The sequence below is a fragment of the Siniperca chuatsi genome, linkage group LG14, assembly GCF_020085105.1.
Source record: "Siniperca chuatsi isolate FFG_IHB_CAS linkage group LG14, ASM2008510v1, whole genome shotgun sequence".
Lineage (NCBI taxonomy): Eukaryota > Metazoa > Chordata > Actinopteri > Centrarchiformes > Sinipercidae > Siniperca > Siniperca chuatsi.
Window position 1 is genome coordinate 12,440,822 of NC_058055.1, and position 13,105 is coordinate 12,453,926.

Here is a 13,105-nt window from a genome sequence, read left to right on the forward strand (position 1 = left end):
ACAAGCACAGAGGTGGCATTAAAGTCGTGGAATTGTTTCCCTTTTAAAACACATTTGGACTCAAACACTTCAGTCTCACTGGGCATGATCAAATTGCCTTGATACAACCTGAAAGAATCAAATCACATTTGAGAGGCAGTAACAAAAACAGTGCTTATAAGCAACTCAATTCAGATGTGCTGAGCCTATAGATTACCCTATCACACAATTTGAGCTCATAACTCAGAGTAAAGAGAAAAAAAAAAAAAAAAACAAGAGAACACACGCCTGTTGAAAGATGAGTTACACCACATTATCAGTGTCTCAAATCAATGTTTAAACATCTAACAGTTCCTTCAGAGTACATGCAAATGGACATTCCAAATCAAGTAACACACATGAAATACAACTGATAAGTTGTAGCAAACAATGGTAAAACACAACTAAAACAGGAAGGAAGATTAGGGTAGAATGGAGTTAATAGAGCGATAAAATTGTCATTGTGCCCCTAAAGAGGTTTTCAGACTAAATACAAAATCAATTTTCATCTGGATTTATTCACACTAACTTGACCACTGGAAAGTTTTGTCAAGTCCATGCTTGTAAACCTAAAATAGCCAATTACAGTACAGATGTTAGCTGTAGTTCACTAATAATAGGCATAGACTGCCATGAATGTGTACAATGAGCTTCCGTAAGTATGAACTACTCAGACTTATAGTCAGACTCATTTTACATTGCAGGAACATTGAAGTTATTTTCGTTATATTTCTCAAGATCAATTCCCTTTTTTTTTTTTATTTTAAAGCTGACATAATGTGTTTATCCAAACTTTGCTTTGCCTCTAATTTTCACGTCACATTCAGCCTGAACACACCTTTTAGGCCACAGCAGAAATGGGAGGAGCATTCACATTCCAGCCGCTGGGGATTCAAGCAGTGAAAACTGGAGGTCTTTCCTTCTTCCATACGGTGTAGAAAACCCATCTGACACAATACAATTAAGGATTGTACACAACAAAATATGATAGCGTGCAAAAATGTACAGTATTCCTATGACCCCCATTAATGTATGAACAAATGATCTCAAAGGATAATTCCAGTTTATCACAACTTGGGTCTTATTTTTGTAGTTTTATCCATCATTTCTATCAATTATGATAACATGGTGTTCACCAAAGTAATAGCTGAAATGATAACATGGTTACATCGCTACAACAAAGCTTGACAAGGCAAAAAAACCCAAAAACAATTGGGGCCTTTAGAGGATCAGACAGGTTGTAAAAAGGCAAACAGATCACAACAATTAAAATAAAGGCCAAATCTACAAAAAATAAGATCCAAATTGTAATAAGACAGTAAAATATTATAATATAAAAACATTTTTATGGTTGAATTTATGCACACCAAAATAGTCAATGGGATATGAATAACACATTTTTGTAAATTAATTCAGTCACTGTGGTTTGTTTTTTGATCTGCATTACAACATTAGCAACAACCTTAGATCTGATAAAAGGATACTGCTCCAAGTAGGAGGGCACACACACCACCTTTTTGGAGAACTCCACGGGACACGAGAGCTTTCCCAGCTGCTCCTCATACAGACTCAGTGCCTCTGTCAGATTCACGCTGTTACCCTGGAAAAACCCAAGAAAAAAAAAACGTCACAAGACACATACTGTAGGTAATGATTTTTTTCAACAAAAAATTACTTCTCCCTTGTTAGCGGATTTCCCATACCATAAAATATTCCTGTTTGACTATTTGAAACTAACTTTTATATTAAAATATTGGTCATAAAGCTTAGATCTAAGAACAATTTCATCCCTGCAATCAAATAACACTGCCATTCTGTCTCTGACTGATGGTCCAACTGGTTTAACTGTGCTGCGTTCCTTTCTTGTAGTATTTCCTGCCCAGATATCCTGTTTAAATACTTTAAATAAAGAAAGCAAGCTCCTCTGAAAATGCAGTTTCACTTGGGTGATTACATCCCTAGTATTTAATGAAGGTGGGGGAATTTTAAAAAAAATCTCTATCTATGACCTATGATTTATCTCATTTGAAGCCTAATGACAGTTTGCATTAATCATGCTCAGCAGTTACTAAAAGGACAAGACTAACCTGTGTGAGATATTTCCCAGAGGGATGCAGGACTTTTATTGACAGATCTAAGATGAGACGCAGGAACTCCCATGTAGAGTCTACAACAAGCAGTTAGACAGGTTCAGACAGGTTCAGACAGGTTCAGACATGAACAATGACTCTTCTGTAGTGCATTTAATTAACACCATATATCTACGGTGGTGTGGAAAAGTGTTTGTCCCCTTCCTGATTTCTTATTTTTTTGCATGTTTGTTACACTTAAATGTTTCAGATCATCAAACAAATTTAAATATTAGTCAAAGATAACACAAGTAAACACAAAATGCAGTTTTTAAATGAAGGTTGTTATTATTAAGGGAAAACAAAATCCAAACCTACATGGCCCTGTGTGAAAAAGTGATTGCCTCCTAAACCTAATAACTGGTGTCTGCTGTCTCCCAAAAACTCCTGAAGGAGAATGTCCGGCCATCTGTTCGTGACCTCAAGCTGAAGCGAACTTGGGTTCTGCAGCAGGACAATGATTCAAAACACACCAGCAAGTCCACCTCTGAATGGCTGAAGAACAAAATGAAGACTTTGGAGTGGCCTAGTCAAAGAACTGACCTGAACCCTATTGAGATGCTGTGGCATGACCTTAAAAAGGCAGTTCATGCTCGAAAACACTCCAATGTGGCTGAATTACAACAATTCTGCAAACATGAGTGGGCCGAAATTCCTCCACAGCGCTGTAAAAGACTCATTGCAAGTTGTTGCTGCTAAGGGTGGCCTAACCAGTTATTAGATTTAGGAGGCAATCACTTTTTCACACATGGCCATGTAGGTTTGGATTTTGTTTTCCCTTAATAATAACAACCTTCATTTAAAAACTGCATTTTGTGTTTACTTGTGTTATCTTTGACTAATATTTAAATTTGTTTGATGATCTGAAACATTTAAGTGTGACAAACATGCAAAAAAATAAGAAATCAGGAAGGGGGCAAACACATATTTCACACCACTGTATCTATATCCCTATATCTATATATGTGTGTGTGTGTGTGTGTGTGTTCTTATATCCCGGTGGGGACTTTAACCTGAATGCACACTAACCCATGGGTTAAGACTTAGTTTTAGGGTACAGGTTACAATTAGGTTAAGGTTCCTGTGAGGGTAAGGGTTAAGGTTAGACACTTAGTTTTGATGGTTAAGGTAGGGGTAAGGGACTAGGGAAAGCATTATGTCAATGACTGTCCCCCACGGGAATAGTGAAACAAACAAACAAAAATACAGAAACCTTCTTCTGGCTCCGTGGATATTGGGATTGCAGTGAGGTCATTAATTACGTAATCAAACGTCTTTCCTTCCTGGACATACTTCTTCAGCACAGGGACACAGTCCTCAACTAGTATCTGTAATGCATGAGACAAGGAGAATCCACTCAACTTTCCTCCTAAGTTTCTTTCATTTGGAAAATATGGTTCATACATAACATAGTTGCTCTATACAAGAATGTTCAAGATGCACGCTTATCCTGCTCGTCTCAAATTCAGTAAAATCTCAAACTGTAAACATCTGTAAATCTGACAGTCAATGATTTCTTGACAACTAATAAAGAGTGACTTTAACAGGCAGTAACTACTTTTCTTCTCCTCTCCCCTTGGTAAGGGTCACCAATGATAGGCTCAGAGAAGATTTTGTGGCAGTAGTAAGAATATTTAGTCAGCACTCACTTGGTAACAGTCTCCCTTCAGGTTGTCAAGGATATTGCCGCAAGTTTCTCTCATGTGCGTTTTGCACCCGTCTATCACCTTCTGGTCAATGTAAACACTTTAAGGAATGATCAATCAGGTGCAGATGTACACTTGTACACATTAGTAAAACGCAGTGAGAGAAAACTACACTGCCTTACAAAAAAAACAAAGGCACAATACAGGAATAAAAAAGGTTCAGCAGAACAGAACCTATAAAGGATATCTCCAACATGGTGATCATCTTTGGCTTTAGTTTGACCACCTCGGAAAGGATGCCTCCATCACCTCCTCCTAATATCAGCACCTCTTTTCCAGCATAATTCTCTTTTCCGCCACCAATGATGGCTTGGGTGTAGGCAAAATCACTCTCTGCCATGTCTGCAAGGTAAACGAATCATTTACACACTATAATAATTGATTCATTCTTTTACATAATACAAACTAATACAATAATCACCATTGAATTAACTGATGCAAGTTTAATCTAGTACATTACACTTTTATGTCACATTAACACACTTGTTAACAGTGTACTTAAAAAAAAAACATTATTTATTTACCATCAATTGATGAAGCCAAAGTGGCTGTATCTTGTGGCTCAAAATGACAAACATGTCATGTACTGTAGTGTTGTATACACTTACTAATGTCTCCATTGAGAACTAGAATATTTCCATACTGCTTGGAGTGCAATATTTTTATGTTTTGGTATTCAGAATCTTCTTCGTACACCACCCGGTCAATGTCATACTCAATCAGTCTGCCGTCAGCTGTGGGCCAGTATCGGTCAACTTCTGCTCCTCGTACGAGGGCTGGGAGCCTTGGGGTGAACAATACAATCAACATTACTGCAAAATGCAAGCTCCATTAAACACGGCAGTCGCCTTTCATCAACATGAGCAAAGCCATGAACCTCCAGATACTTACCTTTTAATCCTTGTAATATTGCCATTTAAGAGAACCTTTAGCTTCTTTTCCAGTGCATTTAAAAGCTGTGGAGAAACAGTTGAGTCTGAGACCATAAAAGCTTAAGTGCACAACAATTTTCAAGTGAGATACTTTATAGTGCTACATAAGCAGCACTCTATAGGCAGTGAACTATGCAGCAGCCATATCGTTTCACTGTGCTATGTCTACTGGTGCTCCACAGTAATTAGTGGCACGGTTGTATTTCTAGAGGACTGCCAAATGTGCTGTTTATGGGAAAATACATGTTTGGACCATAGACTGTATATAGAGATGGAGGACACGTCCATCTTTATATAGCAGGTAAAATAAGTATTGAACACATCACCATTTTTCTCAGTAAATATATTTCTAAAGGTGCTATTGAAATGAAATTTTCACCAGATGTTGGTAACAACTCATGAAATCCACACATGCAAAGAACTCAAACCATAGATGTCCATAAATTAAGTAATGTGTTATAATGTTAAATGACACAGGGAAAAAGTATTTAACACATGAAGAAAGGGACGTGCAAAAAGGCATGGAAAGCCAAGACAACCAGTAATTAGAAAGCAATCCTGCCCCTTGTCAGTGCAAATGAATATCAGCTGGTTCAGTCCCAACTGATGGCCTATAAAAAGGTGTCTCATTACCAAGAAGACAGAAGAAACATCTCATGATGGCTAAAAGCAAAGAGCTCGCAACCTTATTGTTGCAAAACATACTGATTGCATTTGTTACAGAAGGATTTCAAAACTTCTGAATGTTACAGTGAGCACTGTTGGGGCCATAATCTGGAAGTGGAAAGAACATCATTTCAGCATAAACTGGCCACGACCAGGTGCTCCTCTGAAGTTTTCTGACAGAGGAGTGAAAAGAATTATCAGAAGAGTTGTTCAAGAGCCAAGGACCACTTGTGGACAGCTTTAGAAGGACCTGGAATTAGCAGGTACAATTGTTTCAAAGAAAACGATAAGTAATGCACTCAACCGCCATGGCCTGTATGCACGCTCACCATGCAAGACTCCATTACTGAAGGAAAAGCATGTTGAAGCTCGTTTAAAGTTTGCTGCACAACATTTGGACAAGCCTGTGACATACTGGGAGAATATGGTCTGGTCAGACGAAACCAAAATTGAACTCTTTGGATGCCATAATACACACCATGTTTGGAGGAGAAATGGCACTGCACATCACCCCCAAAACACTATACCAACTGTGAAGTTTGGAGGTGGAAACATCATGGTGTGGAGCTGTTTTTCAGCATACGGTACTGGCAAACTTCATATAATTGAAGGAAGGATGAATGGAAAAATGTACAGAGACATTCTTGATAAAAAATCTGCTGCCATCTACCAGGATGATGAAGATGAAACGAGGGTGGACATTTCAGCAAGACAATGATCCCAAACACACAGCCAAGGAAACTCTCAATTGGTTTCAGAGAAAGAAAATAAAGCTGCTAGAATGGCCCAGCCAATCACCTGACTTGAATCCAATTGAAAATCTATGGAAAGAACTAAAGATCAGAGTTCATAGAAGAGATTTGAAGACTGTTTGTGTGGAAGAAGGAGCCAAAATCACACTTCAGCAATGCATGCAACTCGTTTCTCTAAACAGAAGCCATCTTGAAGCAGTCATTACCAACAAAGGCTTTTGTACGAAGTATTAAATGAATTTCAGTAAGCGTGTTGAATACTTTTTCCCTGTGTTATTTAACATTATAACACATAACTTAATTTATGGACATCTATGGTTTGAGTTCTTTGCATGTGTGGATTTCATGAGTTGTTACCAACATCTGGTGAAAATTTTATGTCAATAGCACCTTTAGAAATATATTTACTGAGAAAAATGGTGACGTGTTCAATACTCATTTTACCTGCTGTATGTACTGTACAAAAATGAAGCCAAAATATCCTGGATACGGGAGCTGCCATCTTGTGCTGGTGAAGTCATTTGGAGCAAGAGCCTGCGCAGTAGTGATTGGAGTTGGAGCCGCAGTGTCAAGGTGTATACAGCTAACAAGTTTTTTTATTTTATGAGTGAGAAAATGTTAGAAACATCACATGACATGCTGCACTGTGGAACTTCCTGTGTGTTTTGGCTTTTAGGTAACAGAACATTATCTAACCTACATTGTCTAGTTGTGCAATGTTATCCTCTTCATAACACTGCACATCAATGGTGACCAACCCATGGGAGCGAACACGCAGAATAACAAGCCTGAGAAATGAAGCGGTAAAGAGAAAGAGATAAACACAAAGCAATAAAGTGAGTAGAACATTTTCTCATTTAATTGAAACTCTACCTAAAATCTATATTTTCTAAAACTCACACCCTGTTGCCTTGAAAGGTGGCTGTAAAAGGTTTTGTTGTTTCCTCTTTTGCAAAGAACTTTGACGTTTTCACAGTGGAAAGCAACAATACATCCACTAAACCACTCCTGCAGCATAATCCACCTCTCTGCTGACCATCAGTGTGCTGAGTGTATACTAAACAGTCTTAATTTCACCTAGATACAGCTAAATACATTGCTTCTGTGTAGGGATACACCAATTGTGAAATTCTGGGCAGATACTGATGTTTAAAATAACAATTTGGACAATAACCGATGCCGATGTTTTTTGTTGTTATTTATGTTATTTATTCCCCTTTTTGTGCCAGGGAAACAAAGAAATCTTTATTATAAAAAAAGAACTGAACTGTTTTAAAGTCATTCAGCCCTTCATTAGACTATCTGTGAATGAGCATAAATTCAATCATACAAATTTATGAAACAAACTTTAATATAACCTTCTTTCACATGAAAAAGAAGAAGGCTTCAAAAGCCTTTTTAGCCTGCTATACAACAAATACAAATAACCAACACAAGATCAATGTTCGGCCGATATATCACAAAACTTCCTAAAGCTGAGAGTAGCTCCTAACTGGCCGAGTTAGGAGAAACTCCTAAAAATAAGGGGCGTATCAGTCCTACCTTTAACAAATTAACAAAGCATTTTAGCTCTAAAAGTAGCTTAGAGGTGATCCAGAGGACTCCTAAGTCACTAAGACCTGGTCACAGTCAGTAATGTGCTGCAGGTAATGGGCCTCATCGTGTCAGTGTTTTGTAAAAATAGAATGATATTAAACTTTTTAAACCATATTTTGATGGCAGCCATTTAATAAGGATTCAATCGGCTCACCAATAAATGGAAACAATCCAATCACACCAAAGATGACAGTTTACACAACTCTATGCTACTTGGGCACCGGAAAAATACTGTTTGCAGCGCTGATGATCTCAGTTCATTAAGTGCACATTAAATAATCACCAACTGCAATAAATACACACATAAAAATGATTGCATGGCCATTGCTGGATTATCCAGTAAAATCTATGCTATATGTAGAATTATCACAAAGTCTGACTTGTTTTGTAAGATGGGAAAATATCACATGCTGATTAACAAATCAATATTTTACTTTGTTTCATGTATGAAATCTCTGACACAGTTTATAAAATAATATGTTCCTCACTAAAAGTTGCTCTTAGCGGCTTTGTGAATAGCTTTAAGAGAAAACTCTTAGTAAGGAATTTTTAGTGCCATTTAGGACGACTCCCAGTAGGAAGATAAGATCCATTGTGGATCTGGCCCCTGTGCTTCCAGTCCGGCTTAGTGAATTTAACCAGCTAGTCAGTGCACATTAGCAAACAGAGCCACAGAAACCAATCGCTCTACTAAACCAATTGTCTATAGCGATAACAGAATTTTAGTGGAAGGCTGCTTAAAAACAAGCCCAGGTAGCTTGTCAACATCAGTACCGACTTTGTAATGGACACAGCTAAGGCAGCTACTTCAGTTGTGTGATCAGGGCAAGCTACTTTGTTGCTACAATGTGGAAAAAAATATATGCAGCCTACAGATAAATTCTGGAGAAACTTAATGTTTGAGCATTCACATCAGATTATGGTAAACTACTTTTTTCCTTACGCTGCTATTAGTGGGAAACACTACCGGGTTCTATATGGGAAACAAAAGACACTATATGTAGTCTCACTTAACATCTTCCTATGGAAATAAACAAACCCCAATGATTTAAATGGATAACTTATTTATTTCCAGAGGGTAAACTCACTAAATTCTCAGATATTTACAATAAAACTCTAGGTTCCATGTGGCAGTATTAAAATCTAATGTGCATGTTTATGCAAAATGTGAAACTAATATTCATAAACTACACAACTATGAGATGTTTCTGGAAATTCCTGCATCTGTACCACAGACCAAAGAACACACAAAGCTTTTGTTTATCAAAACAAAAATAATTTGGCAAGCAGAAAATGTTGTTCTTACCGGCCATTCTTGCCTACAAGAGTAGCAAGATATCCATGTCCATTTGTGTCATGGACAGTCTCTGTCATTTCCTGCTCATGAAATATGGACAGTAGACCAGGAACTGTCGAAGCAGAGTCAACTGGGAAAAGACAGAGGGTGGAGCAATGAAAACATTTAAATAATAATCCCTGTATACATTCTCTGCATCAGTGGTGAAGGAAGTACTCAGATCCTTTACTTATACAAAAGTAGCAACACAACAAAGTAAAAAATGCTCTATTACAAGTAACAGTACAATCAAAGTAATGCTTTAGTAAAAGTACATAAGTATTATTAACAAAATGTACTTAAGTATTTAAGTAAAAGTACTCATTATGCAGGTAGAATTAGTCGATTAGTGCGCATGCGCCAGCCCGCATGCTGCCTGTTGCCATAGCTCCGTCTCGTCGTCTTACTTTTTCCAACTTTTAGCTTTCCTTTTTCTTCCAAACTTGAGTAACTTGTGTGTAAGTGTAATTTAAACTACGCTCTTTACGAAAATGAGAGTAGAAACTGTTTTAGTACTTTTTTTGCCGTGGAACTTCTTCTCCTGCTACTCGGTCAGGGCACCGCTGCAGATCAGCTGTTTGGCCTCATTGTTTAGACCAGGGAACAGCTGATCGCGCTGAAGCCGAGCGGCATGGCACCCGGGACTACCGATGTCCCCACTGAGATCTGGAGGAGGACACACCGAGGATGCAGAGGTGGAACGAAGCGGCGAGGGAAGAGAGAGGGGTGCAGACAAAAGAGACTTAAGAACACGAGATTTAAGCCGTGTCTGCCTTCTCTCGTCATGGGCAACGTGAGATCACTGGCGAATAAAATGGACGAGCTAACGGTGTTAGCCCGGAGTCAGACGGAGTTCCGTGAGTGTAGTTTGATGTGCTTCTCAGAGACATGGCTACACCAGGATATCCCGGATCATAACGTTTCCATCGACGGCTTTCAGACTGTTCGGGCCGCCAGGGATCACACCGGGAGCGGTAAGCAGATAGGCGGCGGGCTTGCTGTTCTAGTTAACTACAGATGGTGTAACCCTGGTCACGTTGCTATCAAGCAGAGTATCTGTAGCCTGGACATTGAACTGTAAGCTGTGGGACTCCGGCCATATTATTTGCCACATGAATTTTCATATGCTATTGTTGTGGCTGTTTACACCCCCCCCTCTGCTAACCCGGCATTGGCGTGCAACGCCATTCACACCGCCATAGCACAACTCCCGCCTGCACTCATATTAATCTCGGGTGACTTCATCCATGTCAGTGTTTCAACAACACTGACTAATTTCACCCAGTATGTGAGTTGTCCTACTAGAGAGGAGAGGACACTGGACCCGCTGTATGCCAACGTCAAGGACGCATACAGCCCCACCCCCCCGGGTAGGTCAGACCACAACCTGGTTTACCTTAAACCCTGCTATGTGCCTCTGGTTAAAAGGCAGCCTGCGACCACAAGGACAGTGAGGAGATGGTCAGGGGAGGCCTATGAGACACTGCAGGAATGTTTTGAGGTGACAAACTGGAATGTACTCTGTGAGCCTCATGGAGAGGACACTGATGGGCTCACGGAGTGCATTACTGGCTACATTAACTTCTGCGTGGACTGCAATGTCCCAACTAAGATGGTCCATTGTTATCCAAATAACAAACCGTGGGTAACAAAGGAAATCAAAGACATCCTGAATGCCAAGAGGAGGGCCTTTACTGATGTGACCTTGTAATCCCTTATGAACCTTCACGTAGTTTGAGATCTTCGGGCAGGGGTCTCCTGTCTGTTCCTGAGTCCAGGATGAAAACTAAGGGGGAACAGAGCTTTTGCTATCAGGGCCCCGAGGCTCTGGAACAACTTGCCCGAAGAAATTAGGTTGTCTGAGTCAGTGTCTTCGTTTAAGTCTCTTCTCAAAACACATTTTTATCTGAAAGCATATCCTGATTTTACCTGAACTGGCTGTTTATTTTACGGTTTATTTTATTGCTTTTCTGTATTTCATGTGTTTTATTTCTTTATATTTCGTCATGCACTGTGTTATTTTATTTTTCTTGTTGTGAAGCACTTTGTACTTTGTTTTGATAAGTGCTCTATAAAGTTTTATTTATTTATTATATCATTATACTTTATACTGTTTGATTATCACTAAATTATTACAGATGGATTAACATGTAAGCAGCATTTTAATGTTGTAGCTGGTCATGGCTGAGCTAATTATAACTTTAACTATTATACAGTTGGGTAGTTTAATGTACTGTAACACAAAGCATTGTATTTTACATGCTCATTATAGCATTTTAAAATAGAAAAATTAAATTAAATTAATCTGCAACGTAACAACTAGGCAACTAAACTACAACTAAACTATATGAAGCAGTTAAAATTTTCTAATACTACTTTCACTTTTCCATCACTAACACAGAGAGATGTAATTCAAAACCTAGATGTAACGTTAGTTCACTTTTTATCATCACATAATCACATATCTCATCATCAGTGACTAAACTAACACTCCGTAGGTTGCGGTATAAGAGATCGGTCTCACTTGAACCAGCCTCGGCAGCATCAGCCCACTATTCGCCTTTTCGGGTCGTTAGATTTCAACACATAAAACTACAATAATGGCGGAAACTGCGCCACATCCTGTGCGACAGTGCTGGGTTGAACATACTTTATTCACATTGTTAGCCAGAGAGGTATTGAGCCGCTGTCCAAGTTTAAAAAAATTGTAACGTCTAACAACACACGACCATGCAAATGACAGTAACATTAAATATTTCACCTACAACAACTTTCAGTTTTGAACAACAACTTGTCAAAAAATAAATAAATAAATAAATATATATATATATATCATTATCAGCCATGTTTCACCCAAATCAATATAACGCTACTGTTTTGAAGGGCAGTGACAGACTAACGTTAGCAGGTTATTATTAGCAGGCTAGCCAGCTAGCTAGCATGCAGCACTGATGCAGTGACTGTAACCTGAACGCACTGACTGTATTCAGCCGCTCATCGCACTCATCTTACCTGCCGTAGAGAGGTTGAAGTCGAGAGTGTAATGTCGCAGTGCCATGTCTGAGTGCAACCGTCATCCATGCCTGGAATAGACGGGCTGCGAGTAATATCTGCAGAGACAGAGGGAGGGCCCTGCTACCACTGCTGCTACCAAACCGCCCACTACACTGCTACCACTGCAGCTACCAAACCGCCCACTACAATAACCAAACCAGGCGTGGCTACTGGCCACGCCAACGGAGTATGCAGTGACGGGCGTAAAAGATAAGACGAGAGAGATATCTTCCTCGTCTTTGCACTGGCGCAGTACGCGGACTGGTGAAAGGGTATGGAAGCCTATAGAGGACTATGTTAAAATTTTCATTCATTCATTCAACCGTTATTTAAATCTGGAGGAATCATTAAGGGCATGCCCTCATTTTCAATGATGTCAAGAGTACAAAACAGAATAAATACACACAAAAAATAATTAACAAGAAAACAAATAAAAGGACAGCAACACAACACAGTTAAAAACAATTATGCAAAATGATAATGTAAACTTGAAAATAAAAATGTATTGTTATTCCACAATAGCATTATAATTTTCCACTTATGTATGTGTTATTTGTATCTGTTATGCTATGTGAGCCAGTGGCAAGCAGTGGCGTGCCACATCTAGGATGGTGTGGGGGTCAAGGAAAGCTGAAGTCTGGGCAACTTTATGGTAATGAGCTATGAAACGGTTTGGCGGCAACCAATAGGAATTTAGAAGTCCACTCGAGAGAATTCCGGAGAACACAAGTGTGTAAACTTTGGTTCTGACCAAACAGTCAACAGGATGATCTGAAATAAGTTGACATTTCCTTACATGACTGGACAGCATGTGCACCTACTAGATTCAGTGTATGCAATGCGCAGGGTGGAAACGTGGCCATAGGATTTACTTGCATAATTTGGGCTTGCACACTTTTAACTCTTCCCGACATAT

General features: G+C 39.1%; 2 protein-coding genes across 3 annotated transcripts in view; one reads left to right on the top strand and one right to left on the bottom strand.

Annotated features, from left to right (window-relative positions):
• The window catches only part of LOC122888488 (adhesion G-protein coupled receptor G2), a 22,383-nt gene extending 22,131 nt beyond the window's left edge, over window positions 1-252 (top strand). For both annotated transcript variants that reach the window (XM_044222978.1, XM_044222977.1), the window contains one exon: window positions 1-252. This exon is cut by the window's left edge and continues 862 nt beyond it. The gene's annotated coding sequence lies outside the window, so the exon portion shown is untranslated.
• Window positions 1-12,416, bottom strand: part of sms (spermine synthase) — a 12,666-nt gene extending 250 nt beyond the window's left edge. The window contains exons 1-11 of the mRNA XM_044222981.1: window positions 12,148-12,416; window positions 9,106-9,226; window positions 6,904-6,991; window positions 4,745-4,809; window positions 4,462-4,637; window positions 4,041-4,195; window positions 3,797-3,886; window positions 3,361-3,475; window positions 2,106-2,185; window positions 1,503-1,618; window positions 1-965 (exon numbers count right to left, since the gene is read on the bottom strand). The exon at window positions 1-965 is cut by the window's left edge and continues 250 nt beyond it. Coding sequence (XP_044078916.1) covers window positions 911-965; window positions 1,503-1,618; window positions 2,106-2,185; window positions 3,361-3,475; window positions 3,797-3,886; window positions 4,041-4,195; window positions 4,462-4,637; window positions 4,745-4,809; window positions 6,904-6,991; window positions 9,106-9,226; window positions 12,148-12,193 — 1,107 coding nt within the window. The 5' untranslated portion in view covers window positions 12,194-12,416 and the 3' untranslated portion in view covers window positions 1-910. The remainder of the gene's footprint in view (window positions 966-1,502; window positions 1,619-2,105; window positions 2,186-3,360; window positions 3,476-3,796; window positions 3,887-4,040; window positions 4,196-4,461; window positions 4,638-4,744; window positions 4,810-6,903; window positions 6,992-9,105; window positions 9,227-12,147) is intronic.
• Window positions 12,417-13,105: the final 689 nt, after the last annotated feature.